The 26,850-nt window shown below is 43.1% G+C and overlaps 1 protein-coding gene across 2 annotated transcripts in view; it reads left to right on the top strand.

Annotated features, from left to right (window-relative positions):
* The window catches only part of Adamts17 (ADAM metallopeptidase with thrombospondin type 1 motif 17), a 349,540-nt gene that overhangs the window by 308,273 nt on the left and 14,417 nt on the right, over positions 1–26,850 (top strand). For both annotated transcript variants that reach the window (XM_026394730.2, XM_026394729.2), the window contains 2 exons: positions 22,597–22,801; positions 26,644–26,796. In XM_026394730.2, the coding sequence (XP_026250515.1) occupies positions 22,597–22,801; positions 26,644–26,796 (358 nt within the window). The remainder of the gene's footprint in view (positions 1–22,596; positions 22,802–26,643; positions 26,797–26,850) is intronic.

Here is a 26,850-nt window from a genome sequence, read left to right as displayed (position 1 = left end):
TTAATTCTTCTTTGAAGGTTTTTAAAACTGTATACCCATCCGGTCCAGGGCTTTTCTTGGTTGGTAGTCTTTTGATAGCCTCTTCTATTTCTTCCTTTGTTATTGGTCTGTTTAAATTGTGTGTGTCTTCCTTACTCAATCTGGGCAGATCATATGTCTTAAGGAATTTATCGATATCTTCACTGTCTTCTATTTTATTGGAATATAGGGTTTCAAAATACTTTCTAATTATCTTCTGTATTTCTGTAGTGTCTGTTGTGATATTGCCTTTTTCATCCCGTATGTTAGTAATTTGAGTTCTCTCTCTTCTTCTCTTTGTTAGCATGGCTAAGGGCCTGTAGATCTTTTTCAAAGAACCAACTTTTAGTTTTATCAATTTTTTCAATGTTTTTTTTTGTTTCAATTTCATTGATTTCTGCTCTGATTTTAATTATTTCTTGTCTTCTACTACATTTGCTGTTGTTTTGCTCTTCCTTTTCTAGGGTTTTGAGGTGTAGTGTGAGTTCATTTATTTGTTGGTTTTTTCTTTTTTGAGGAAAGAACTCCAGGAAATGAATTTCCCTCTTAAAAAAGCTTTCATTGTTTCCCATAGATTCCGGTATGTTGTGTCTGTATTGTCATTTATCTCTAAGAATTTTTTTATCTCCTCCTTTATGTCTTCTGTAACCCATTGATCATTCAGTAACATATTGTTCATTTTCCATGTGATGTAGGATTTTTCCTTCCTTCTTTTATCATTGATTTCTAGTTTCATTCCATTATGATCAGATATGGTGCATGGTATTATCTCCACACCTTTATATTTACTAAGAGTTGCCCTATGGCATAAAATATGGTCTATCTTTGAGTAGTATCCATGTGCTGCTGAGAGGAATGTGTATCCACTTGATGATGGTTGATATATTCTATATATGTCAGTTAAGTCTAGGTTATTGATTGTGCTATTGAGTTCTATAGTTTCTTTATTCAGCTTTTGTCTAGAGGATCTGTCTAATGGCCAGAGCAGTGTGTTGAAGTCACCCATAATTATTGTGTTGTGGTCTGTTTGACTCTTGAACTTGAGGAGAGTTTGTTTTATGAAGGTTGCAGCACCATCGTTTGGTACATACAAATTGATAATTGTTATGTCTTGTTGGTGGATGGTTCCTTTTAACAGTATATAGTGTCCTTCTTTATCCCTTTTGATTAACTTAGGTTTGAAGTTGATTTTATTCGATATGAGTATGGCCACTTCTGCTTGCTTCTGAGGGCCATGTGAGTGGTACAATTTTTCCCAGCCTTTCACCTTCAGCCTGTGTATGTCTTTTCCTATCATCTGAGTCTCCTGAAGGCAGCATATTGTTGGATTTTTTTTTTTTTGATCCAGGTTACTAGCCTATGTCTCTTGATTGGTGAATTTAGGCCATTAACATTTAAGGTTACAATTGAAATATGGTTTGTACTTCCAGTCATGTTTATTTATTTATTTATTTTAGTTTGGCTAGTTTTTACTCTTTGGTTATTTTCCTCCCCCTTTACTGAGATACCTCCCACTGTTAGTTTTGGGCGCTATTTTTCAATTCCTCTTCTTGTAGTATTTTGCTCAAAATGCTTTGCAGTGCTGGTTTTCTGCCTGCGAATTCTTTTAGCTTGTTTTTATCGTGAAATATTTTAATTTCATTGTCGAATCTGAAGCTTAATTTTGCTGGATACAGTATTCTTGGTGGGAATCCATTATTTTTCAGTGTTTGGAAAACATTGTTCCAGGATCTTCTCGCTTTCAAAGACTATGATGAAAAATTAGTCGTTAACCTAATTGGTTTACTCCTGAATGTAATCTGCCTCCTTTCTCTCGTAGCTTTTAATATTCTCTCCTTGTTCTCTATGTTGGCTATCTTCATAATTATATGTCTTGGAGTTGGTCTATTAAGGTTTTGAATGTTTGGGGTCCTGTAGGCTTCCAGGATTTGGCAGTCCATTCCATCTTTCATCTCTGGGAAGTTTTCTAGAATTATTTCATTTAATAGGTTGTCCATTCCTTTGGTTTGAACCTCTATGCCTTCTTCTATCCCGATGACTCTCAAATTTGGTTTTTTTATGACATCCCATATCTCTTGAATAGATTGCTCTTGAGATTTAAGCATCTTTTCTGTGTTGACTATATTCTTTTCAAGTTGATAAACTTTGTCTTCGTTATCTGATGTTCTGACTTCTACTGGATCTAGTCTATTTGTAATATTCTCGTTTGAGTTTTTAATTTGGTTTATAGTTTCCTGCATTTCTAGGATTACTGTTTGATTTTTTTTTAAGATCTCTATCTCCTGGTAAAGCTCGTTCTTTGCCATTTGAATTTGTTTGTTTAATTAGTTTTCAAAATTTACTTTCATTGCTTGGACTTGCTGTCTCATGTCTTCTCTAATATTCCGTTCCATCTGAGTTAGGTATGCCTTGAGTTCTTTCCCTGTCCATGTTTCTGATGCTTCTAGGTCCTCCTGTAGATTTAAGTTGTCCTGCATTGTTTGTAATCCTTTTTTCCCTTGTTTTTTCATGTTGTTCACGTTACTTTCCAGCTCTGTTTGATTGCTGTGTTTCTGCTCTCTCCTATAAATTTGTTTTGGTTTTGTATATCTCTGTTGTCTCTCCTTTGTGGTGGGAGACTATGCCTGCTAAAGTGGATTCCGCTGGGAAGGAATCTCGTCGGCTGAACTCCAGTGACATCACCTCTCTGCTATGGCGGGCCCCAGGCTCCTTGCCAGGGTGTTTGAAGGGAGGGGTGGGACTGGACTGTCTCTGGTTGGTTTCAGCTCCCGGTTAGCTACTTCATGAAGGCCTGGCTATAGACCTCTTCCTAGAGTCTCTGCGCCGAGCCTGCTGGGCTGCACCTCGGGGTCTAGCCGCGCGGTCGCCAGAGGGTGGGCGGTCTCCAGCCGCCCAGTCTCGAGGGCCTGGCCTCTTGTTCCCTGGCTTCTCCTGCTAGCCCTGGTTTCTCCTGCTAGCCCGGCCTTCCCCTGTGTGATGCCTCTCGGCAGTTCAAATTGTCCTCTGGGCCTGCAGTTTGCTGGGTGTGGAGGGTGGCTATTAGGAACCCCGGCACCCTATTGTTTGGATTTTTTCCGCTTGCCCCTCCCCCAGCGCTGGCTAGACAGGTTTCGTTTTCGCTGCTGATGGGAGGGGGAGTTGAAGGTCAGGTGTCTCTACCTTTCCCTGCTTCTCTATGCAGGCTGGCTCTGATGATCCCTCCCCCGGAAAGCCTGGGAGAGATTTTATGTGAATTCCCACTGTATGGGAGATGGGTGGAGTAACACACACCTGTTTTATTGTTGCAATCTGTCGGAGAGTGGTGGAGGTGATGTCAGCTGTCCAAGACCGTGGCCGCTGGCTTCCTTGGTGGACTTTCCGTTGTGGGAGATAGAACTGGACCTCTTCCTTCCCCGTCTCAAATCCCGAACTCAGCCTGAAGCTCAGTGAGGGCACAGCCAGCAGGATTTCACAGAATCCGTAGCACTGTTTCTCTCTGCTTGCTGATCGCTTCTGGGCAGCGCCCCGCCGTCTGTAGCCGCGCGACGGGCCGCGCGACGAGCAGCTGGTCAGTCAGCCTGGAACTCCGGTTGCACAGTTGGCTCGTGTTAGAGATTCAATAACCGGTCCTCGGTGCTGGAAATCCTTCCTCTAGGTTTCAGTGCACCCCTATTTTGCTGTAAATTCCTAAAAAGATAGCTTTTTGTCACTCTAACTCATTATTCACTTGCGCAGTGACGCGGTACACGGGGTGTGATGCACTCTATTTGAAGCCATCTTCTGTTTCGCTAAGTCCTATTAATCAAATACTACACCTTGATAATAGGACACTTTCATCGTTTTCTCAGAGGCTATGTATTTGATCATAAGGAAAACATCAGTAGGTTCCATACGTAGAAATATTACCAGGCAACACTATGATCACAAAACTATTAAAGAGCTGAAAGTTAATAATATACATTTTTTTAAAAAAATACAATACCCCCTTTATGTGGAAATAAAAATATATGGAATATGGCATCCACATTTGGCAGTAACTGACCTTAATCTGAGCAATTAAGCTGCTCCTTTATTCACTTATTTAGCAGATATTTACTAAGTACCTTCTGTGAGCCAAATCCTGTGTCTGAGAGGGGATCCTCTTCATCTTAGGTTAGACTAAATCCCTTTCAGCACTTCCCTCTGATGGAAAAGACCAACAGGGAAAGAGATGAGCTCCAGCCACATGGGAAGAATTGATGTCCTACGGGGATTTATGCCTAGGTGTGAGGAGGTACTGGGAGCGTGGTTGTGCTGTATCGCACCAGGGCTGTTGGAGTGTTCTTTGCTATCTAGTCACTGGATAGACCAATCACAGATGAATGCCTGTCACTGGCTATGCAACCCTGAGCAGGTTATTTCTTGGAACTCCCACTTCCTCATCTCCTTGGGAATCAAGTAGAGACCAGAACACGTAACATCTGGCACATAGAGGGGTCCAGTTCATGTGGTTCCTATTATTTATTTACTTAAAGCTGGTCAGGTTACACCCAGACATGGATTTGTTGGGCCACATTGCTAAGGAAACATGGACCAGCTGGGTATCGGGTGGAGATACTGCTACTTCATGAAGAACAGCTGAAGAGCTGTGTGAATTGCAGAAGGAAATCTAGTGGGAGACACAGAGTGGCTGTCATAGATCTTGTTGTCCTGGTGCCTTGGCACACTTAAAACATCAACTTGGAGAACACATGCCTCCTCTGATGCTTTACTAGGCTGGTAGGGCAGAGATAGCTGGTTGTAGCGTAATGGGCTCCCTGTCATGCGTAAATGCAAGCAGCTCCTGCTGGTCTTCTGAATGTTCGTGCTCATCACCTTGGATCCAAGACTTCCAGTTCCACCTTTGGAAATCACCCCAAATATGGAAAAATTTGGCAACTCCCCAATGTCCAACAAGTATGCACTAGTTAAATAATATATGGCTCTGTCCACATAAGAGGATTTTATGCAAACCTTGAAAAGTCAACCTTTAGAAAAGAGTTTCAATCACATAGGAACTGCTTCTGTTATCAATAGTGAGACAATATAAAATGATTTGTTTATAGTATGACATCAATATTAAAGAAAATATGTTGGAAAAAGCACTAGGATCGTGTGTGTTCTCTGGTTCTCTTGCTTTATATTTTTATGGACCATCCAGATTTTCTTCTATGTGCATAAATTATAGTTAGAATTTCTGCTAAGTAAAAAAAAATAGTATGGCCATAGAAGAGATTCCTAGAACAAACAAAATCCTAGTCCAAGATGATCTGGAGACCAATGCAAAGATCATTTTAGGAAGCTCTGCTCGTATTTCAATTTCCTTGGCAACTGTGATGATTCAATTTAAAAAAAATGTGCAGGGTCCTTAACAAGCACAAGATTCTGTGCTAGAAACTGATCTTCAACAGATAAGGATAAGGCAAGGATGCAGGCAAGGACCCTCACAGCCAAACTTGACCAGGCCTCTGTGGACTAAGGAGGAGGTCTGGTCCCTGAGTGGCTTCAAGTATTGCCCCAGGGAATAGGATGTTCTCCACAACTCTCCAAATCAAATATTCTTTTGTTTGCCTGACAACTAAGATCACCAACCTGTGACATTTGGCAGAAGGGAGATATCACAAAACTCAATGCAAAGAGACTTGAAGTAGGGGTCCCTTCTCTCAGCATCTTGAAGGTGCATTTTAGCAGAAAATCCAAAGTGCATAATTAGGCAGAAACACCTTCACTGATACTTAAGAGACTGCTTTATAAATCAAGGAGAAGAAGCAGTGCTCTAGTGAAAATGTCCTTTGAAAGGACACTTAACAAAGCAAAATCTCCAAAGCATCCTGGGGGATTTAATGCCATAGACTCTTTCATTTCTGTTTGGAGGACTCATGAACATGGTTTCTGTAGCTCATTAGCTATTAAAATTATTAGCAAATTACTATTCTCAATTGAAAGTGGTTATGGGATTCATTATTTCCTCTCATGCCAAGACCCTGCAGTTTACTCAGAACATGAATTATCCAGAGCAGTCTAAAGTTTCTAAATAGTTTTGGACCAGGTTCACTGCTTTTGGCTCAGCAAGCCACTCGGGGCTGAGTGACTAAAGGTCTCCCTTACATAATTTACTGAGAACTTAATTGAGACTAATTATTGTCTCTCATTCGCCTGCCTGAAGAACATCTGCCCACCAGCTGCTGTGACTGCATTTGGTTGGGATGTTTGAATCTTTCTGTGAAGTGAAATAAAGGGCATGAATATTTTATTGTAGATTTATCCCACTGTAACTTTTTATAGGAAACTGCTGGCTGTTTTATTAGCCAGCAGCGTTAATAGGCACTGTCTCTCCAATGTGCGGGAGCTGAGCTTCAGGGTGTGCTCAGAGCAAGCACACTGCCATAGTGAAGTCCACTACTGAAGAGGAGGTGGGAGTTCTGCCAAAACCATATATGTGGGGAGTAGGGGATGCAGATTTTGGGCTGTTCTGTGATGCGCCTGCTAAAGGGAGTCAACCCAGAGGGGATACTGGGTAGCAACAAGATTCACCGTATATGACCAGTTGTTGGCACATCCATGTCAGAAATGAATGAATAGGAGCTGTTGACCCCATTCACAGATGGAAAAACGGACCCTGAGGAAAAATTAGGAGCTGAAGTCAAAAAAGACCTAGCCAGTACACTTGAACTAGAACCGAGCCTCTTGGCTCCTAGGAGTCTACAAGCCATGGGAAGTTTAGGATATTCCTGGGAGGACCAGAAGAGGACCAATAGCATCCCGGCCATTAAGAGAGCCTAGCAGTGCCTGAGCAGAAGAGGCACATCTAAACCCTGTGGAGGGGCAGGTGCTGAGACTGGCCAACTGAGAGAAATGGGGGCGTATTTCCAGATAGAGGGAACCATGCATGCCAACACCTCCAAACCAAGGAATATCCAACTGTCTAGGGAGAAAGGAGCACACGTGGCCAACCAGAATGGAGTGGGGGGTGGGGACAAGGCCATTTCCCATTACCTTCATTGTTCTTGATTCTCATTTTCATTGGTCTAGAATCTTATTTTTGTTTGCTTGCCTTTATTTCTGAAAATATCTGCAATCTTCATGGAATGATGAAGAGGCATGGGCTGAATGAATGACTATATCATCAGATTAGGTCTTAAGTGCCAGGCCCAGGTTATGAAAGATAGAAAGCACTCAGAAGCCATTGAAGATTTTGTAGTAAGGAAGTAGCATGACCAAAACTGTGGCACAGGTGCATTTACTTGGAATGGAAAAGAGATCACTTGTAGGGAGGTCGGCTGGACGATTTCCAGTGCCCAGGTAAGGTGGTCATGGACATGGAGAAGGAAAGCCAGATTTGAGATTCCTGATGGGGGTTGACTTATGGGACTTAGAAATAGCTTGGACATGGTACAGAGAACAGACCAAGCTGGACTCCAGATCCTAACTCTGCATGTTTGGTCTTTGAGAAAGGAGTAGCCCCTGGACTTTGGTGATAGGGAAAAGAGGAAAGGTTTCTAATATGTATCCTCACCCAGAACCACAGGCATGTGGTTACCACTTTCTGCTCTTCTTTACATTGTTAATCACACAGGCCTGGAGCTCCCAGGATAGAGTGTCAGGGTCCCCTGCATCCCAGTATCTGTGGGAACCATGGAAAATTAAAGTACTGCGAAAGACAGTTTTTTAAATGAGCCATGTTAAGAAAAGAGTCAAAGAATGAACCCCAGGGAGAGATGCACTGTGCTTAGATAATGGTGAAGGAGGGAGAAGAGATGGGGAGTAGAAGACAGAGGGGCAAGTAATCCCAGTGCCCAGGAAGTCAAGGGGGAAACAGACAAAATAAGGAAGTGTGCTTGTCAGTGTCAAGACAGTCATCTGTGCCAAGGTTTGTGGTGACATGTTATGCTCCTTCAGCACCCTTGCTCACTGTAGGTTATGCACAGAGGTAGATGCTGCTAAAGTCCAGGCATGGACTGAGAATTCGTATCCCTGGGTGCAAACTACTCACACAGCTCCCACCTGAATGTCTTTCACCCCTGGGAAATCACTTTTCAAGTTCAGCATCAACATGGCTACTATTGTTGTTGTTGTATTATTGTTATTATTGGTACTAGGGACTGAACCCAGGGGCACTGAGCAACATCCCCAGTCCCCCAGTCCCTTTTTTTTTTTTTTTTTTTTTTGAGACAGGTCAAAAGTCAGAGGCTGGCCTCCAACTTGCAATCCCACTGCCTCAGCCTCCTGAACCACTGGGATTACAGGTGTTAAGCCACCATACCTGGCTCCAACGTGGCTTGGCCTTTTTTAACCATGAAGGTCACCACAGCCACCACCCAGGGTCACTGCTTCTAATACAGCAGCATATTGGGAGGTACCAGGAATTCAAAATAGACCAACAGGGAGTCACCTTGGGCCTTCCAAAACAGAATGCAGCTTACAGTCCCAGTTCTTCCAAGTGTGGGCCAGGGCCCCTGCAGGGCAAGCTCAGCACCTGCCCAAGGCAGCCAGCTCCTGGGCTCCTCATGATTGAGCCCTGCCTTGTCCCCTCCTAACTCGGCAGCCTAGGGCAGCCCCTCCCTGCTGCCCACCTTCCATAAGACATGGAGCTGACTCACCCAACTCTTGAAAACTCCCCCTAAGAATGTTTCCTAAGAGTCCTGTGAAGGAGCATTCTCAGAGCCAAAGCCGGGCAGCGCCGGGGGTGGAATGCAGAGGAGGTCTGCCTGCTGTTTGCATGTTGAATGATTTTGTGGGGCTGGACAGCTGGGCAGGGGCGCCTGCTGGTATTAATCAGGCCTTGGGGTGTTTTCTGCAGCTTGTTTGGTTCAGGACTTTGGTGTTTGTTTGCCACTCATGGGTGTTCTGGGAAAACCACGCCACGTCATTAATCTGGGCGATTGTTTTTTTCCTAATCTTTTTAGAACAGAATGCTCAGTGCTAACCTGTCAAGCCAACTTGTGTATGTGACATAGAAACATGGCAATCAAAGCCAAGGACAAAGTCAAGGTTTTGGGGAGGTGACAAGTGAATAGTGCCCGGTGCCTTTTTCAGGACATCTAAGGTCAGGGTCAGAATGTGCCACAGATACCTTTTCAGGATATTAAAGTGTAAAGTCCTAGACTGGAAGCCACAGGGCCAAACTCCACAGCAGACCAAGGTTTGCCCACATGGGCATCTTAAAGTTTTAGACGTCATTTCCAACATTTTAAAATCAGGAGGAAGCTAGATTTTCAGCTTTGCTTTTAAAACTGAAAGATGGACCACACTTGGCCACAGTGGGGTGGAACCTGGCAGCTACCTCTCCAATAGGGCATACCATGTTCTCAACTGCCTGCAGTCCCTGCCACTCCCTGCAGCCAAGGTCTGTTAGTTCACACTGGGCTGACCATGGCTTCTGTAAGGATTTTTCTTATAAAAGTTTTCACATATATAGGAAAGTACTGAGATTAACTAATGAACATTCACGCCGATCCTCCCAGTTTTAACAGAGCTGCATGACGGCTATATTCACTTTACATCTTATAAGTAATAATAATCACAGACACATGGAAAGTCCTCTTTGACCCCTCCTGAATCCTGTCCTCATTTCCCTGGTTGATGTACATGATTTCTCAATTTCTTATCTCTCTCTGTCTCTCTACAAATTCTCAATTTCTTATCTCTCTCTGTCTCTCTCTGTCTCTCTCTCTCTCTGTGTGTGCGTGTGTGTATTGTTTGTATCTACTAACAACAGAGAATACCGTGGGTGTGTTGTGAAGTGTCCAAGCATGTGTACATCCATCTGCCTCTGGGACCCATCCCCATTGCCTCCATACACTGGAATGTCTGTTGGAATGTCCGTTTTCTTTACTCTGTGTTGTTTCATATACTTTATGTATTCACTTTTTTGCCATTGAGGAATATTGAGGTGAATTTCCACTTGAGGTTTATACAGTTATTCAGTGAATATTATGTAGTTTCTTTGGAGATATACACACACACACACACACACACACACACACACACACACAAGAAATTGTGTCCCTGGTCATGAAATTGCTAAATCAATGCCTTTTCCATCTTAACTAAGTATGTATCACACACTGTGGCCACAACTTTTATAGTTTGATATGTTATAAGAAAACTAGCACAAGTATCTATTTTCCTTCTTTGGTTTCACAGATACAAGATTCATTCTTACCATACATCTTAGCAACCTCAGCATGTGACATTTTTCCTAACTCATGAACTTTCACGTTTTCACTTAAAGGAAGCATGTTGTGGCCTCTCTTTTACATATCTAGACTGACAGCATCACTAATCTTGTACTTAGGAGCCATCATTAGGGGTTATTTGAACATAAGCACTATGATACCTCAATAGGTGACCTGGTAACCAAGATGGCTGCCAGGTGACTAATAGACATGTAGCATATACTATGCAGATACATGGACAGAGAATGATTCATATCCCAGGATGGATGAAGCAGGATAATGCAAGATTTATTTCATTACACTATTTAGAATGACATACCGTTTAAAACATATGGATTGTTTATTTCTGGAATTTTCTGTTTAATGCTTTTGACCATGGTTAACTTTGGAGAGCTGAAATCTCAGAAAACAAAACCTCAGATAACAGGTCTCCTCTTACCTACTTTTCAGCTCACCTTGTAAAAAAATCCACTTCTTCACTCATGGCCAAATCTGGTGTAGTCACACTTTTTGTGTTGCCAGTCTGGTCTGTGTGAAAAGGTGCCTCATTGTTTGTTTTTTTAAAATTCTGCTCTCTTTTGAGGTTGAGTGTTCTCATGTCTAGGAATATTTGTATTTCTTCTACTGTGATTTATTCTCCTGCTTTTTTGCCCATTATCTGATTGGGATATTTGTCATTTTTTTTTTAATGAAGCATCCTGGCTAAGTGGTGATCACAGGAGCTTTCAGGAAAGCATCATAATCAAATGATCTGAGTATAAAAGGCTTAAAATGGCTATAGTGATCCAATGAGTTTATTTTGATGTGGTTGATAAAGAAATATTGCTGTTTCTGTAGTAATTACTAAAATTACAACTGATAACATTTTGTCATTTTTGTGTAATATTAGACAAAGAAAATCATCTCTAGATTACTTATAAATTCTAACAAAGTAAATGTTGTGTGAATAGTTGTTACACTATATTGTTTAGGAAATAATGACAAGAAAGCAAAATCTGCACATGTTCCTTATAGATGCTTTTTTTTCTTTAATAAGTATTTTGGGTTTCTGGGGAAAAAAAAAAAAAAAGAAAGAAAATCTCCAAGGATTTGTTCTCACTTTGACAAATGGTATGCTAAACTAATTACATTTGTTTGATATGCTGAGTTGCATAGAAGGTACTGTCAAATGAGAAGAGGAGCTTAACCTTTCTTAGGTTTCCTTTGTGTAGGTAAATGATATTAATCTGAGTATTTCAGGAATTATAAGAAATTCCTAGAAATTTTTCAGTGTCCTTGCTGTCTTTTTCTTAATTGATTTGTGTATTTAGCCTTACAAAGGAAGGAAGTTCTGACACATGCTGTAACACAAAGAAACCTTCTGGACATTATGCCAAGTGAAATAAGCCAATCACACAGGAACACATACTGTGTGTTTCCACTTACATGATGTACCTAGGGTAGTTAATTCAGAGAGAAAGAAAATAGACTTGTGATTTCCAGGGGCTGGGGAGGGAGCAACATGGAGTTTGGAAATGGGTATATAGTTTTGGCTTGAGAAAGTGATAAGTTTGGGAGATTGATGGTGGAGATGGTTATATAATATTTAGAATGTACTTAATGACATTGAGCTGCACATGAACAAGTAGTAAATTTTGTTATGTCTTTTACCACAATAAAAAATGTACATAATATCACTGTACATCCACTAAGATTGAGATACTACTGTATACCCCCTAAAATGACTATAATAAAGAAGATAATATCAAACATTTATAAGAATATAGAAAATTTAGTCAGGTACAGTGGTATACACCTGTAATACCAGCAATTTGGGGGGCCAAGACAGGAGAATTGTGAGTTCAAGGCCAGTCTCAGCAACTTGGCAAGTCCCTCAGAAACTTAGTGAGACCCTGTCTCAAACTAAAAAAATTAAAAGGGTGGGTGAGTAGCTCAGTGGTAAATGCCTATGGATTCAATATCCAGTATCGTGTGTGTGTGTGTGTGTGTGTGTGTGTGTGTGTGTGTGTGTGTGTGTGTGTGTGTAGAGAGAGAGAGAGAGAGAGAGAATATGAATTAACTTAGAACCTCAGACCCTGCTGGTGGGAATGTAAAATGGTGTAGCTTAGAAAATAGTCAGGCATTTCTCAAACTGTTAAATGCAGAATTACATGTGATTCTACTCCTAAGTATATATCCAAGAAAAATGAAAACATTTATCCACAACAAACTTATACACAAATGTTCATGGTAGCATCATTCATAATATCCAAAATGTAGAAACCACCCAAATTTTTATCAAGTGATGAATGAATAGATAAAATGTGGTAAATCTATAATAGAATATTATTTTGGTCATACAAAGGAATGAAATAGAGAAATATGCTACAACTTGGATAAACCGTAAGACCATTAAGCTAATTGAAAGGAGCCAGACACAAACTACCATATATTATGTGATTCCAATTATATGGAATGTCCAGATTAGGCAAATCTATAGAATCAGAAAGTAGATTAGCAATTGCCTAGGGATTTGGAGGGATGGATGAGTCTTGAGGAATGACAGTTAAGGAGTATGAGTTTCTTTTGGGGGTGACAGAAATTAATATTAGATTGTGCTAGTGCTTTTGTAATTCTGAATATATTAACTTGTACTCCTTAAATGAGGGAACCGTATGTGAGGTATATCTTAATGAAACTGCTGAAAAGTAGATCCTCTTTTTACTAACGTGTGGCCTTGAGCAAGCCACATACTCTCACTGTGCCTCAGTTTCCTCACCTGTAAATGAGTCTGCTTAGGATCATTATAAAGATCAAATAAGCTGAATTCTATCAAGGGTTTAGAACATTCCTGGGTACCCAGCAAGCTTTCAAAAAAGGTTAGTGGGTAGAATAAATAGAGAAACTGTTTTAGAAACATTTTTCAGCATATTTTAGTAAATGATTGAAATCTGTTTCTCCATCATCCATCCTCTCTCCTTCCCTCTAGCCTGCCTTCCTCTTTCTTGTCCCTGAACACAGGAAGCAACCGTAATGGCCCACGGGCCTTTACAGGAAAACGTGGACCAGACTCTAACCCTGGAAAATCACTCATCTCTGTTTTCAGAGTGTAACGGATACACTCAAGCCTAGAAATCATTTTGTTTTATTTTTATTTTTAATTGGAATTCAAGGCTGAAAGTTGTTTCTTTCAGTAGTCCTCATTGTTCACCATATAAAAGAGAACTTCATGCACCGCTGGGCCTCTCTGCAAGCAGAAATACCTGCTCCCAGAAAAACTCATATTCAGACCCGCTAGATGCGCTTCAGATTTTCATTTCCTCTTTTAAAAAACAAATATGTGAATAATATTACTTTTCGGGGAAATGTATATGAGAACTCATAATTCTCAAGTTTTAAGTGGAGAGAGGCAGAGTTAAACCTTCACGTGCGGCTGTAAAGGGGCCCTGGTTCCCCTGGGAGAACATCGCAGCCCAGCTCGTTAAGTTGGGGTCCCACCTCCTCACCCCGCTCCTTCTTTGCAGACATCTGTTCAATAAAAGCAGCCATGTATCTTCAGAGACTATAAATGGCACATGTTAAAGTTGTTCTCATCACAGAATTGCTGGCTCCAGTTTGCCAGGAGAGGGAAGAGGGACTCAGTCTTGCACAGATGCAAGAGCCTGATGCTGCCCAGCATTTGCCAGGGTATGGCTTGGGGGAGAGCCTGGGAGAATGGGCTCTTGGCGGGTCAGCTTCTGGCGCAGCACACACAATAAACAAAGTTACAGGTGCCCTGGGAGAAAGGCCTTGTCACCCAAAGTAAAATGTTTGCTTTCCCTTGGCTGGACAGTCACAGCCTAGTTCATACAAGCCCTGGGCCAGGGAGAAAGGGAAGGAGCTCATGTCCCCAGAATCTTCACTGTACCCATCATCTCCTGGATTCTTCACTTGCTATTTGTATCCAGACATCACAAATATGCTACTGCTCTGGCTGCTGCTTCAGTGCACAAGGAACTCAAAACTCAAAGAAGGTGAGAAGTCACACCAAGTTAAAGGACTCAGTACTCACACAGAGGCCTCCGGCTCTGGTTCCTGTTCTTCTCATGTGAGCCATGCAAAGGTATTGAGAATTGGGGGAGGAATTGCCCATCTCTGTTTGGGTTCAGAATATCCAGACAGACTGCCTATTCCGTGGGGCTTTGGGGGCTTACAGCTCCACCTAACAGAGCTGATGCTCAGAGGGAGAGTCACAGTTAACCAGTTGGAGCAGTAGGAATTGGTCAGCCTGGTGGCACACTGGGCCTGCGCTGGCTGCTCGGTGGAGGTCATCTCCGTCATTCCACCAACAAGCCTGTGAGGTATGAGCTAGAACCGACATTTTACAGAAAAGAAAACAGGCTCAGGTACTGACGCACCCAAGTCACTCACAGCTGGCAAATTGGAAGAGCAAGGACCTGAGTCTGCCAGACCCAGGGGCCAACTGAGAATTTGAGAATGTCTGACTTTAATACGCAGGCGTCTTTCAAAATCAGGCATATTTCACATGATAAGCTTGGTCTGGTGTACCCTGGATGGAAGTGTGATTACAGGAATAAAAAAAGAGCCCCAGGATTGGGGTGCAGAAGACCTAGCCACCTAATGACAGACAGACCTTGAGTCAATCTTGCTGTCACTCCAGGTCGGGGCCTCTGACTATGCAGGGAGGCCGTCCGGCCTTATGCTGCCAGCGGCCTCTGGAAGTTTCAGTGGCATGAGAACAAGCCCCTCTCAAGGATCCTCCCTTTTATGTGGTCCCAGGCCTCCCTCCCCTGGTGGCCACCCCATGTCTCTGATATTGACCCTCAGGAGTCACTGTCTCTACTGTGTAGCCCTTGACAGCTTTTCCAGATGACACCACCTATAGTGAAGGGGTGGCCCTTTTAGATAGATGTCTGCATTGAAAGGAACCTGCCAGTGTGTTCTCTAGGGACTACTCCCCCTTCCTCTGATCTCCATACTCCCCTCACCCACAGGTGTCCCTCCATGCTTCCCTTCTGCATGCCATAGACATGACCAGAGGCTCCCAAGCCTCTGAGCCACTGCCTGTGGTTCCACACTGCACCCCCAGGCTCCAGGCTGTCCCTGCAGACCCCTCCCAACACCTTCACTCAGCTGCCCAGTGTCGACCTAGCTTGATCTGTCAAAGAAGCTCCCACCCTCACTCCTTTCCTGTGTTCTCCCTCTCAGCCAAGGCACCACCACGACCCTCAGGCCCAACGGAGCCTAAGCTTGACTCATTCCTCATCCTCTTCCCTGGCCCACATCCCCCAAGCCCCGTCACCTCCGTCCTGTGGTAACCTTCCTGCAGTGCCTGTTTCCCCACTACCTCAAAGAAAGTCACCATCTTGCCTGGAGGCACACAATTAGTAGATGCACCCAAGAACTCTCTTCTTCCCACCCTACCCATAGGACCCTCAAGGGACCCGACATCCCCCAGCCCAGCGTTGCTTCCTCGCTCTGTCCTGATGTTCTGTAGACAAGCTCCCTCTGAGCACTGAGCACCGCCTCTTTGTTTGGCCAACTTCACTTTGACCTCCAGGACCCAACTTAAGCTCCGTGTCCTCTGCAGCACTCATCAGATGGTAAAAAATCATCCACTGTGTGTCCCCCCTCTTCTAAAGGCAGCACTTAACTGGGGTTTGTGAAGGTGGGGACACTAACTTAGGGGCCCCGTGGTCAGTACTCACTGTGAGGTACACACTGTGTGCCAGGGGATCAGACATGCTTAGACTGAGTGAATTGACTCTCCCAGTGACTGTTCTGTGACCTGCCCTACAACCTTCTGGGGCTGTTGACTTCATTTTTTTTTATGCTATGATGTCTCATGTGAAGCCCATTTGATGCTGTGCCTAGATTTTACCAGTCTCTGTAACAGATACCCAGAGAATCACATATAGGCATCTTGCTTCCTTATTTTGATTAATTGAGTGAACATAAGAACATTCCTGGCACAGATATTGGCACCAGTTAGGTGTGAAGCCAGAGCCAGATCCTTCCTTTTCACCCACTTTGGGGATGGATAAAGTCCACACAGATCCCACAGATAGACCACTTGTGAGCTCAGATTGTGTTGAAGAATAACATCTCACACTCTGTTAAGGTTTAATACTGTTATGTTGAAAATAAGTGACTAACAGTACCCTCTTTTTAGTTGTCTAGACATTTGAGAGTCACTATGTATTCAACATAAAAGAACTGTGTCATAAGAACGTGACCCCTGGGCTGGGATTGTGGGTCAGTGGCAGAGTGCTTGCCTCAAAAGTATGAGGCACTGGGTTCAGTCCTCAGCACCACATAAAATAAATAAATAAAATAAAGGTATTTTGTCCATCTATAACTAAATATATATATATATATATATATATATTTTTTTTTTTTTTCTTAAAGAAGGTAACCCCTGTCAATATTTCTTGGTAACAGCCAAGTCACATCTCGGGAGACCTCTCAAGGCCTTTATGTAGTTTAAATCACAGCCAAATCAAAAGTGAATAAAAAGTAAATTTTGAATAGAAGCTGCAATTTCTCATTACCCTGATTGTGATGGGTCTGTGGTAGGTAGCCTAATGGTCCCAAAGATGTCCATATCCTAATCCCTAGGACCTATTAAAATGTTAGGTTACGTGGCAAAGGGGAATCATGTTTGAAGATGGAATTAATGTTGAATTGTAACTTCCAAAAGAGAGATGTTAAAGTCTAGCCCCCAGGATCTCATAATGTCATCTTAGTTGAAAATAAGGTCATTACAGATGGAATTCATAAAGAAGAGCGCATGCTAGATAGAGTCGGGCCCTTAATCCAATGTGATTGGTGTCCTTGTAAGAAGATGGCCATGAGGGACACAGACACCCAGGAGCAACACCATGTGAACATGAAGACAGACACCCATGTTTCTGCAAACCAAGAAATGCTAAGGATCATGGGCCCTTAACAAGACCTAAGGCAATAGATGCAGAATAGATTCTCCATCAGAAAGATCCAATCCTGATGACAGGTAGATTTGGATTTCTGGCCTCTAGAACTATGAACAATATATTTTTCTAGGTATAAGCCATCCAGTTTGTGATACCTTTTCTGGTAGCCTTAGCAAATGAATACAGGTGGCCAATCGACTGGCCTCCAAGGAGATTATTCTGGATTATCTAAGTGGATTCAGTGCAATCACAGGGGTCCTTGAAAGCAGAAGAGGAAGGTAGAAGAGAAGGTTGGAGTCATGAAGAAAGACTCAACCTGTCACTGTTGAAAGTGAGTTCGAGGAAGGAGATCCAAGCCAAGAAATGAAGGCCATGTGTAAAAGTTAGAAAAGGCAGGAGGAAAGAGGTTCCTTCCTGGAGTCTCTAGAAGGAGCTAACATTTGCCCCAACACCTTGATTTTATTTTTTAAATTTTTTATTTGTTCTTTTTAGATATACATGACAGTACAGAGTATTTTGACATATCATCCATCCATGGAGTATAGATTATTCTAATTAGGATCCCATTCTTGTGGTTGTACATGATGTGGAGTTTCACTGGTTGTGTATGCATGTATGAACATAGGAAAATTATGTCCAATTCGTTCTACCGCCTTTTCTATTCACATCCCACCTCCCTTCCCGTCATTTCCCTTTATCTAATCCAATGAACTTCTGTTCCTCCCTCCACCCCCTTATTGTGTGTTAGCATCTTCATATCAGAGAGAACATTTGGCCTTTGTTTTTTTGGGATTGCTTATTTCACTTAGCATGATGGTCTCCAGTTCCATCCATTTACCAGCAAATGTCATAATTTCATTCTTATTTATGGATGAGTAATATTTCAGTGTGTGTGTGTGTGTGTGTGTGTGTGTATAAAACATTTTCATTATCCATTCATCTGTTGAAGGGCACCTGTGTTGGTTACATAGCTTTGTTATTATGAATTGAGCTCCTATAAACATTAATGTGGCTGCATCACCCTGGTATGCTGATTTTAAGTCCTTTAGGTATATGCTGAGGAATGAAATAACTGGGTCAAATGGTGGTTTCATTCCAAGTTTTCTGAGGAATCTCCCTACTACTTTCCAAAATGGTTGCATCAATTTGCAATCCCACTAGCAATGTATGAATATATCTTTTTCCCCGCATCCTCACCAATATTTATTGTTACTTGTAATCTTGATAATTGCCATTCTGACTAGAGTGAGATAAATCTCAGTGTAGTTTTAATTTGCATTTCTTTAACTGCTAGAGATGTTGAACATTTTTATATATATTTGTTGGTCATTTGTATTTTTTTCTTCTGAGAAATGCCTGTTTAGTTCCTTTGCCCATTTATTGTTTGGGGTTTTTTGGTTTGGGTTTTAGTTTTTTGGGTGTTAAGTTTTTTTTTTAGTTCTTTGTATATCCTGGAGATTAATTCTCTGAGGTGCAGATGGCAAAGATCTTCTCCCATTCTGTAGGCTCTCTCTTTATGCTCTTGATCATTTCCTTTGTTGTGAAGAAGCTTTTTGGTTTGAGACCATCCCATTTATTGATTCTTGATTTTACAAGTCTTGCTGAGGAAGTCAATTCCTAAGTCAACATGATGGATAGTTGCTCCTACATTTTCTTCCAGTTAAGTTCAGGATCTCTAATCTAATGCCTATGTCCTTGATCCACTTGGAGTTTAATGTTGTGCAGGGTGAGAGATAGGAGTTCACTTTCATTCCATTACATATGGATTTCTGGTTTTGCCAGCACCATTTGTTGAAGAGGCTATCTTTTCTCCAATGTATGCTTATGTCACTTTTGTCTAACAGGAGATAACTGTGTGTGTATTGGTTTGCCTCTGTGTCTTCTGTTCTCTTCCGTTGGTCTTAGGTCTGTTTTGGTGCCAATGCCATGCTGGTTATATTACTATAGCCCTGTAGTATCATTTGAGGTCTAGTATTGTGATGCTTCCTACTTCACTTTTCTCACTAAGGATTGCTTTGGTTATTCTGGATCTCTTATTTGTCCCCAGGTGAATTTCATGATTGCTTTTTCTATTTCTATGAAGAATATTATTGGAATTTTAATAGAAATTGCATTAAATCTATTTAGCTCTTTTGGTCGTATGGCCATTTTGACAATATTAATTCTGCCTATCCAAGAACATGGGAGATCTTTCCATTTTCTAAGGTCTTCTTCAATTTCTTTCTTTAGTGTTCTATCGTTTTCATTATAGACGTCTTTCACCTCTTTTGTTAGATTTATTCCCTTTTTTTTGAGGCTATTGTGAATGGGATAGTTTTCCTAATTTCTCTTTCAGCTGATTCATCATTGGTATATAGGAACACAACTGATATGTGGATATTAATTTTATATCCTGCTTCTTTGCTGAATTCATTTTTGAGCTCTAGAATCTTTCTGAATACCTTGATTTTAAACCAGCAAGATCTGAGACTTCTGATCTCTAGAATTATTATCTCCATGTAAGATAATAAATCAATTTTGTTTTGAGCCACTAAGTTTGTGGCAATTTTTTTAAGCAGGGAAAAAATAGAGAAGATAGTGTCTCAAAGGTCACTGAGCTATCCAATGTATCTCATTAGCATATTATAACTCAGAATACAGGCTCAGAATCCCTGCTCCAAAAATCTGAAATCCGAAATGCTATGCAGAATCAAAAACTTTTTGTGAATCAATATGATGCCACAAGTGGAAACTTTTATACCTGATCTCATGTGATGGGTATAAGTCAAAACCAGGTATACTCAAAATATTGAATAAAATTACCTTCAGGCTGTGTGAATGAGGAGTATGGGAAACAAATGAATTTTATGTTTTGACTTGGATCCAATATCTAAGATGTCTCGTGATTTATATGCAACTATTCCAAAATCCCAAACAATCAGGAATCTGAACTACTTCTGGTTCTAGCAGTCTGGATAGGGATACTCACCCTGTTAGGCACAGGAACCGAGTCACTTGGACAGAAAGGGAGGAGATTCCATTCTAACCCCTTCAGAGTGATGGGAAAGACAGCCCAAATTAGAGAACTGTTAACTATGCCTTCCTAAAGAATTACAGTTTCATGGCTCTTAAGAAGAAATCAAACTTGAAATCAAACTTGCTAACTCAAACTTGTCTTTTATCTCTCCAAACTAAAATGTTGCACCCATTTAACAGAAAACCCTCCTCACCCCACCCAGCCCCTGGCACCCACCATTCTTTCTACTTTTTCTCTCTCCAGGTTCCTTGAATGGGTGGAATCATGTGGTATTTGTCTTTTGGTCACATCATATTTGTGTGGGTGGAATCGTGTCATTTGGCTTATTTCCCTTAGCATACCATCTTCAAAGTCTGCCCGTGCCGTAGCCGGCATCAACATTCCCTTCCTTCCTTCCACTTTCCCCTTGGACTCTCTTTCCCCTCGGATGTGATTATCCAAGTCACTGATGGGGCAGAAGGTATAGGAGGTATCCAAGGGAGGGCTGCTAAGCCTCGCCCAGCAATTCCTCCATCACCCTGAGTGTCCCAGATGGGACCTGCCCGTGACAGGGAATCACTGCCCACATTCACTACAGCACAGGCCCTGGCCATGTGCCCAGCCATGGAAGTGCATCCTGTGACCAGTGGTGTGCACTCCCAGGGCAGGTGACATTCCCATGGGTAGGACATAAAGGTCCTACTTCTAAGGCTTATCCTAGGAAGCACAGTACATGCAAATGACAGGAGCAAATTCAAAGCTTCTTTTGCACTTAAGAGTCAACACAATAACACCCAAGTCTCGCCTTGAAGCCTGATGTTTATATTCTCAAAATTCAACACAAACGTGTAAGACAAAAGTGATCTGACTGGGGAGGTGGGGGGTGGTTATGAGATGCAAAAGTAAGTAGTCAGGTGGGGATAGAGGTAACAGGGGTAACCTGGCTGCTTAGAAACAGAAATAGGGCAAAGGTGGGTGGCATTGATAAAGACGGCATCTCCATTTAAAGAGGTCACCTCCTCTCCTGGTGCTATCAGACCAAACCTGGGCCATTCTGTTCATTTTAAAACAGCAGCAACTGATTAGAAAATTACAATTAGGATGGAGAAATCAAGAATCCATCTTAATCTGAAAACCAGAACAAGGAGAAAGGTGTAGGAGTCACTTCAATTCTTTTTGTGTTGACATGAGAGACTCGCGTGCTGCCCTGGGAGTTCACCATCGCCTACCTGGGAGATAATGGCAGCAATCCTCACTAAAGGTCTGGGGCTGATGTGTGCCACATGCAGTTTATGGCACTATGTCACTTGCGCTCACCACCACACCCCTCGGTAGGCTGTTGTCTCTGTCCCTCCCACTTACTGGTGGGTCCGAGGAACTTCAAGAGCCGGAACTGGAGAGGAAGGGCCAATTGGCACCACCCAGTGCCCACCCAAAGGCCCTGGGAGATGCTCAGCTGTTTCTAAGGGGTACAGTGGCACAGTGTGATGGCATGGCATGATCAGGTTTTGTTTCTGGTGGAACCAGGGCTACTTTTTCTGATGAAGAGGAATGGAATGAATACCTGTCCATCTCGCCATCTGTGGTTCCAGGCACTCTTGCCAAGTGCTGAGCTCCCAGGAGCTAGAAGTATTTGAGGAAGGACTAGAGAGTGGGCAAAGCTTAACAGCTCATCAGAGGACCAAGAAGGAGAGACATTCCCAAACTGGTCAGTTTTTCAACACCCTGAAGCTGACAGAGGTATAGACCCCAGATCATTGAAGCATTGGGCAGATAGATGAAGTTTTAGAAGAATGCTTTAAAGTGCTGACCTCAGTAGTCACCTTCCCTATGGCCTCAAGATGGCATCCTCAAAGACCCACTTTGGAGGTTCCACAGTCCCTAAGGCAGTGAGAACCTTGTTCTGGTGGATTCATGCAGAGAGACTGAAAAGACCTTTGTCAAAGATTGTATCAGTTAGCAAGTACTGCAGTAACAAACATTCCCAATATCTCAGTGTCTTAGAATAGTGACATGTTGTCATGGCAGAGGGCAAGAAACAGAATCAGAGCCAAACTTAATGACTACATTCAAAGCAGGAGCTTTGTGGCCAGTACTTGCCCACTCACACCCCATTGAATAAAACATGTTCCATGGTCCTTCTGGAAGGCTCTCCATGGTGTGGGGGGAGATAGCCTCTCTCCCCTATTACACACCCCCTGTTTTAGTCAGCTTCTCACTGCTATGACTGAAGGACCTGACCAGAACAATTGAGAAGCAGGAAAGGTTTATTCAAGGGCTCACAGTTTCAGAGGTCTTAGGCCAGAGAAGGCCAGCTCCATTCTTGGAGCTCAAGGTGAGGCAGAACATCTATCAGGGGATTAATTCACTGATTGGGTTAAGACTCTCACAACCCAAGCATTTCTCCTCTGAACCTTCTTGCACTGTCTCTCGTGAGCTTTCGGGGGACACCTCACATCCAAACCATAACACTCCCTGTCTTTTCTCCCCTGCTCAGGTGGGTGGCAGGCCCATGGAGCCCCTGCTCAGCCACCTGTGAGAAGGGCATCCAGCATCGGGAGGTGACCTGTGTGTACCAGCTACAGAATGGCACACATGTCACCACACGGCCCCTCTACTGCCCAAGCCCCCGACCAACACCAGTGCAGAGCTGCGAAGGCCAGGACTGCCTGTCCATCTGGGAGGCATCAGAGTGGTCACAGGTGAGTGGCTACACTTGTGGCTGGGACTGAAACCACCACAAGAGCCCCCAGCCCTCGTCCACAGGATGTAGTGTGGTACTTTTCTCTTCATGGTGTTTGTGATACATCTCCATGTGTCATGGTCTTTATCTGCTCCAGAGGAGCTCAAAGCTGTGTTCTGGCCCATATATTCTTAAATTCCATTTGAGATAACAACATGGCTTAAAGAAAACATGGATAACATGTTTGTGATGATGCACATGGCATCACAGTGAAAGTACTATTCGTTTCATTTCTTATGACAATTCCCACCTAAAGATAAATAAATAGACACACACACACACACACACACACACACACACACACACACACACACACCAATTGACCTTTTAATTCTCCTTTGGGAGTGTTTGAGCTCTAGTGTGGTCAAGTTGGGAAGCTGGTTTCAAAGACTTTCCTTTCATGCCACAGCAGTTTTGTAGATTGTGAGAGTTAGATGCTGGGAGGGACAGCTTTTGGTATGCAAGTTGGAGTTACAAATCTCACGCCATAAAACATTTTGGAAAGAGGTCAATTAAGCCTTAAGTTTTCACTTTGAAAGTTGGTCCTGGAAATTCCATTTTATCTTGAAGGGTGTCATCTTCCAAAGCTTTGCATTGACTTTGCCTTAATGCTTTTGATTGTTTGGCTGTAAAACAAACAAAAAAATAGCTAAATAAAGGGCAACCTTCCCTCAGGTCTTTCCACCAAAAGTGGTCTATGAAAATTCAAAGAGGCTAGATCCAAGACAGTCTTCAGTGTGGAAAATATTTTTAAAGTTCCTTTGATTGCCAAACAGTCGGAATTTATTTTGAATAAAAAAGTGTTCAGCCCATTTTTAATGAAGGAGAAGTCTACCATTGGCTGCTCTAAAACTGAGTTTAATCTTCAGACCAATCTTGAAATATACTCATTTAAAGACCTTTTCCCTTAACCCGTACTTTATAATATTTCAGGAAAAAGAGCTTAATTTTTTTTCTTTATATATACTTAGGTTTGTAAAGTTAACATCAAGAAAAATTTTCTTTGTTGGCCCTATTGGGGATTATATTCTACCACTGAGCTACATTCCCAACCCTTTTCAGAATTCTGAGATAGGATCTTGCTAAGTTGCCCAGGTTGGCCTCAAACTTGCAATCCTCCTGCCTCAGCCTCTCAAGCAGCTAGGATTATAGGTGTGAGCCACCATGCCTGGCTGGAATTTTTTTTTTTTCATATTTGCTGCCAGGATGGAGACAGGCACACAGCCACAGTTCCTTTCCCCAACCCCAGATGAGCCTTAGGGCTTTGACCTCCCAGCTCTTAATTCAAGCAAGATTTATGCTTTAATCTGATTGATAAGAGTCTGAATGGAAGATTTATTTTAATCTTATGTGGGGAAAAAGGCCTCTTTACCAAAAGAACCAAGCCTGGGGTTATCAGTTATTAAAGCACTGAAGACCACCATATCTGGGAAAGGTGAGACCACTAGAGCAAGGCTTAAAGGAATTTCTTTATGATCATCTCTACATTAATGCCCCATCCTAATCCTGCACTAGTATCTGCATCCATCCATCTCATTCTGGCCCAGCCCCATGCAAGCAAAATGCTGCTTTCTTAACATGTGACGTGGAATCACATCCTGCCTCCACAAGTTCCTTATGAAGCTGGTATTTCTGCCCCTTCACTGTGGGCTGAAGCCCCTCCAGCCCTGGCCAGAAGCTGGCTTTCATTTCTTGTGGGAGAGTTTTTATTGACATGATGGCTCTTATTCAACCAGCTTCATTGATCACCCTTACTAAATACTCCCTCCCCCAGCTCCTTCCCATCTTCATCTGGAGAATCAGATTTGCAGAAGGATGCCAAAGGTAATAAATGGATTCCTCCTATCCTCAGTTTCTAGGCTCAATCCTCAATGGGAAGCAGAAAGAGAGGCTGAGCTTCCCCTCCTAGGTCCCTTGAGAGGTGGCATCTGCCCACGGCACAGAGGCCCCCAGGGAGTGGGGTATTAGTCAGACTAAGGGGCCAAAGCCAGGTTTGCTAGAGAAATTTATTTGGACACTCAGTGCTTGAAATTCAAGGTAAAGGGGCAAGAAACACAGAACAGAGTAAGAAGCTGCAGGACTGAAGGGGCAGGAATGGTGAGTGGCCTATTAGTTGCCAAGAAGCAAGTCATGTAGACTCTGAGGTCAGGGGAGTCCATGTGTCAAATGGTGGGGACAGAGTTGCTGAAATAATCAGAAAACATTGTCACACAGAGAAGCAGGGGCTAGTCCTTCGCTGCAGTGGCCCAGGGCTCCCTGAGGCAGCCCTCGTGGCCCAGGGCTCCCTGAGGCAGCCCTCCTGGCCCAGGTGGTCCTGTGTGCAAAACCTGCCACGGACTGGCTCCTTGCACCAGAGGTCCCTTTAAACCAGTGCTTCTCCCCAACACCAATCCAAGTGTGTGTGTTTCTGCCAGCTCCCCCAGGTGACAGCCCAGCCAGTTCTGAAGCTTGTATATTCTTTCTAAAACAAGCCAGTCTAAATTACTCTCAAAACCCATGGCAGCTTCAGAGAGAGAGAGAGAGACAGAGAGAGAGAGAGAGAGAGAGAGAGAGAGAGAGAGAGAGAGAGAGAGAGAGAGAGAGCGCTATATTAAATTCATAACAAAAAGGTAGGTAATATTGTAGAATAAATACTAATAACAGAAATATCAAGAATAATGTTTGCTCTTCATGTACTTTTATTTTAGCAATGGAACTTTTTAAAAGTTGTCGCTTAAGAAAGGTGCTGCAGTAGCCTTGGCAAACTGAACAAGTATGAAGTTTCTTTAGCAGAATCCAGCCTGTAGCCCACCATCTCCCTCAGTTAGGTGTCTGCATTCATGGTGGGGACAGGGCTTTTCAGGGAGACTACGCACTGGTCCACATACAGAAAATCGGCAGGGTAGCTCCCTGGCCTGCAGACTATGTCCCCTCTGCTTGCCGACCACTCATCGCACTTGGCAGTTATGTCTCCCCAAGGTGACAGGTCAACTCTGCTGGGACTTCTTCCACTTTATTTGTGGAGAGCCATAAGTGCTATTGCCAGCCAGTGCACCACCCTGCCCCACAGAGGAGCATGCCAGGAGCAGGCTGCAGGCTCATCCCAGAGCTGCCCACCCTCCACACCCTGACATCTTGTCCTCACTCCTTTCTGCTGGAGGAAATGGGGGCAGTCTTGAACTGAAGGCTTGCATATCACCCATCACCCTCAGACCCTCCCAAACTGTCTCCCAAGAAGTAAGCAAGCTACTTCCAGGAACACTCTTGTGTGACCACATTTGGTGTCCTCTCTTAAATATCCATTAGAACTGTCAGCAAGGGACACCTGTTTACAAAAAAGTCACCTATGGCTTTTCTTGTCTGTCTCCTACTTCTCTTTCCTGCGTCAGGGTCTTTGCCATGTGTAGCAGGAGCCGGTGGCCTTGGACCTCATGCTGCCAGGGCCTCACCTTGCTCCTGCTGGCTTGTCTCCTGCTCGTCCTCTGAGCCTGCGCACATTTGCCCTCTGAGCTCACACAATGCCTTTGTCTTTGGGAGCTGATGACTGGCCACTAAATTCCATTCCCCTCATTTGACCTTCTGGGCACCCCAAGTTCTTGCAATTTCTGATTCCTGTGCCTCTCCCCCATCATCAGCCACCCAGCTGGGGTCCCAACCGGGACTAGGTGCCTAAGACTGAAGACCCTGTACTTTTTGAGGATAGAAACAGCATCTTCATCTTTGTGTCCCCACTCCAGGTCTGGCACAGAGTAGGGACTTCATAGATGTTGATGGACTTAAACTGAATTGGTCTGGATTAAATGTTCGCATGGTATCTTGCAGTGCTCTGCCAACTGTGGTAAAGGGACGCGGAAGCGAACGGTGACGTGCACCAACTCACAAGGGAAATGCGATGCATCCACAAGGCCAAAAGCCGAGGAGGCGTGTGAGGACTACTCAGGCTGCTATGAGTGGAAGACGGGGGACTGGTCTAAGGTGAGGACGCCGCTCTGACATTCCCCTCCTGCTGCCACAGGGGGCTCCAGTCAT

This window comes from Urocitellus parryii, chromosome 6, assembly GCF_045843805.1.
Source record: "Urocitellus parryii isolate mUroPar1 chromosome 6, mUroPar1.hap1, whole genome shotgun sequence".
In the NCBI taxonomy this organism is placed as follows: domain Eukaryota; kingdom Metazoa; phylum Chordata; class Mammalia; order Rodentia; family Sciuridae; genus Urocitellus; species Urocitellus parryii.
The sequence above is the reverse complement of the archived record's forward strand: the minus strand, read 5'-3'. Positions and strand labels throughout refer to the sequence as shown.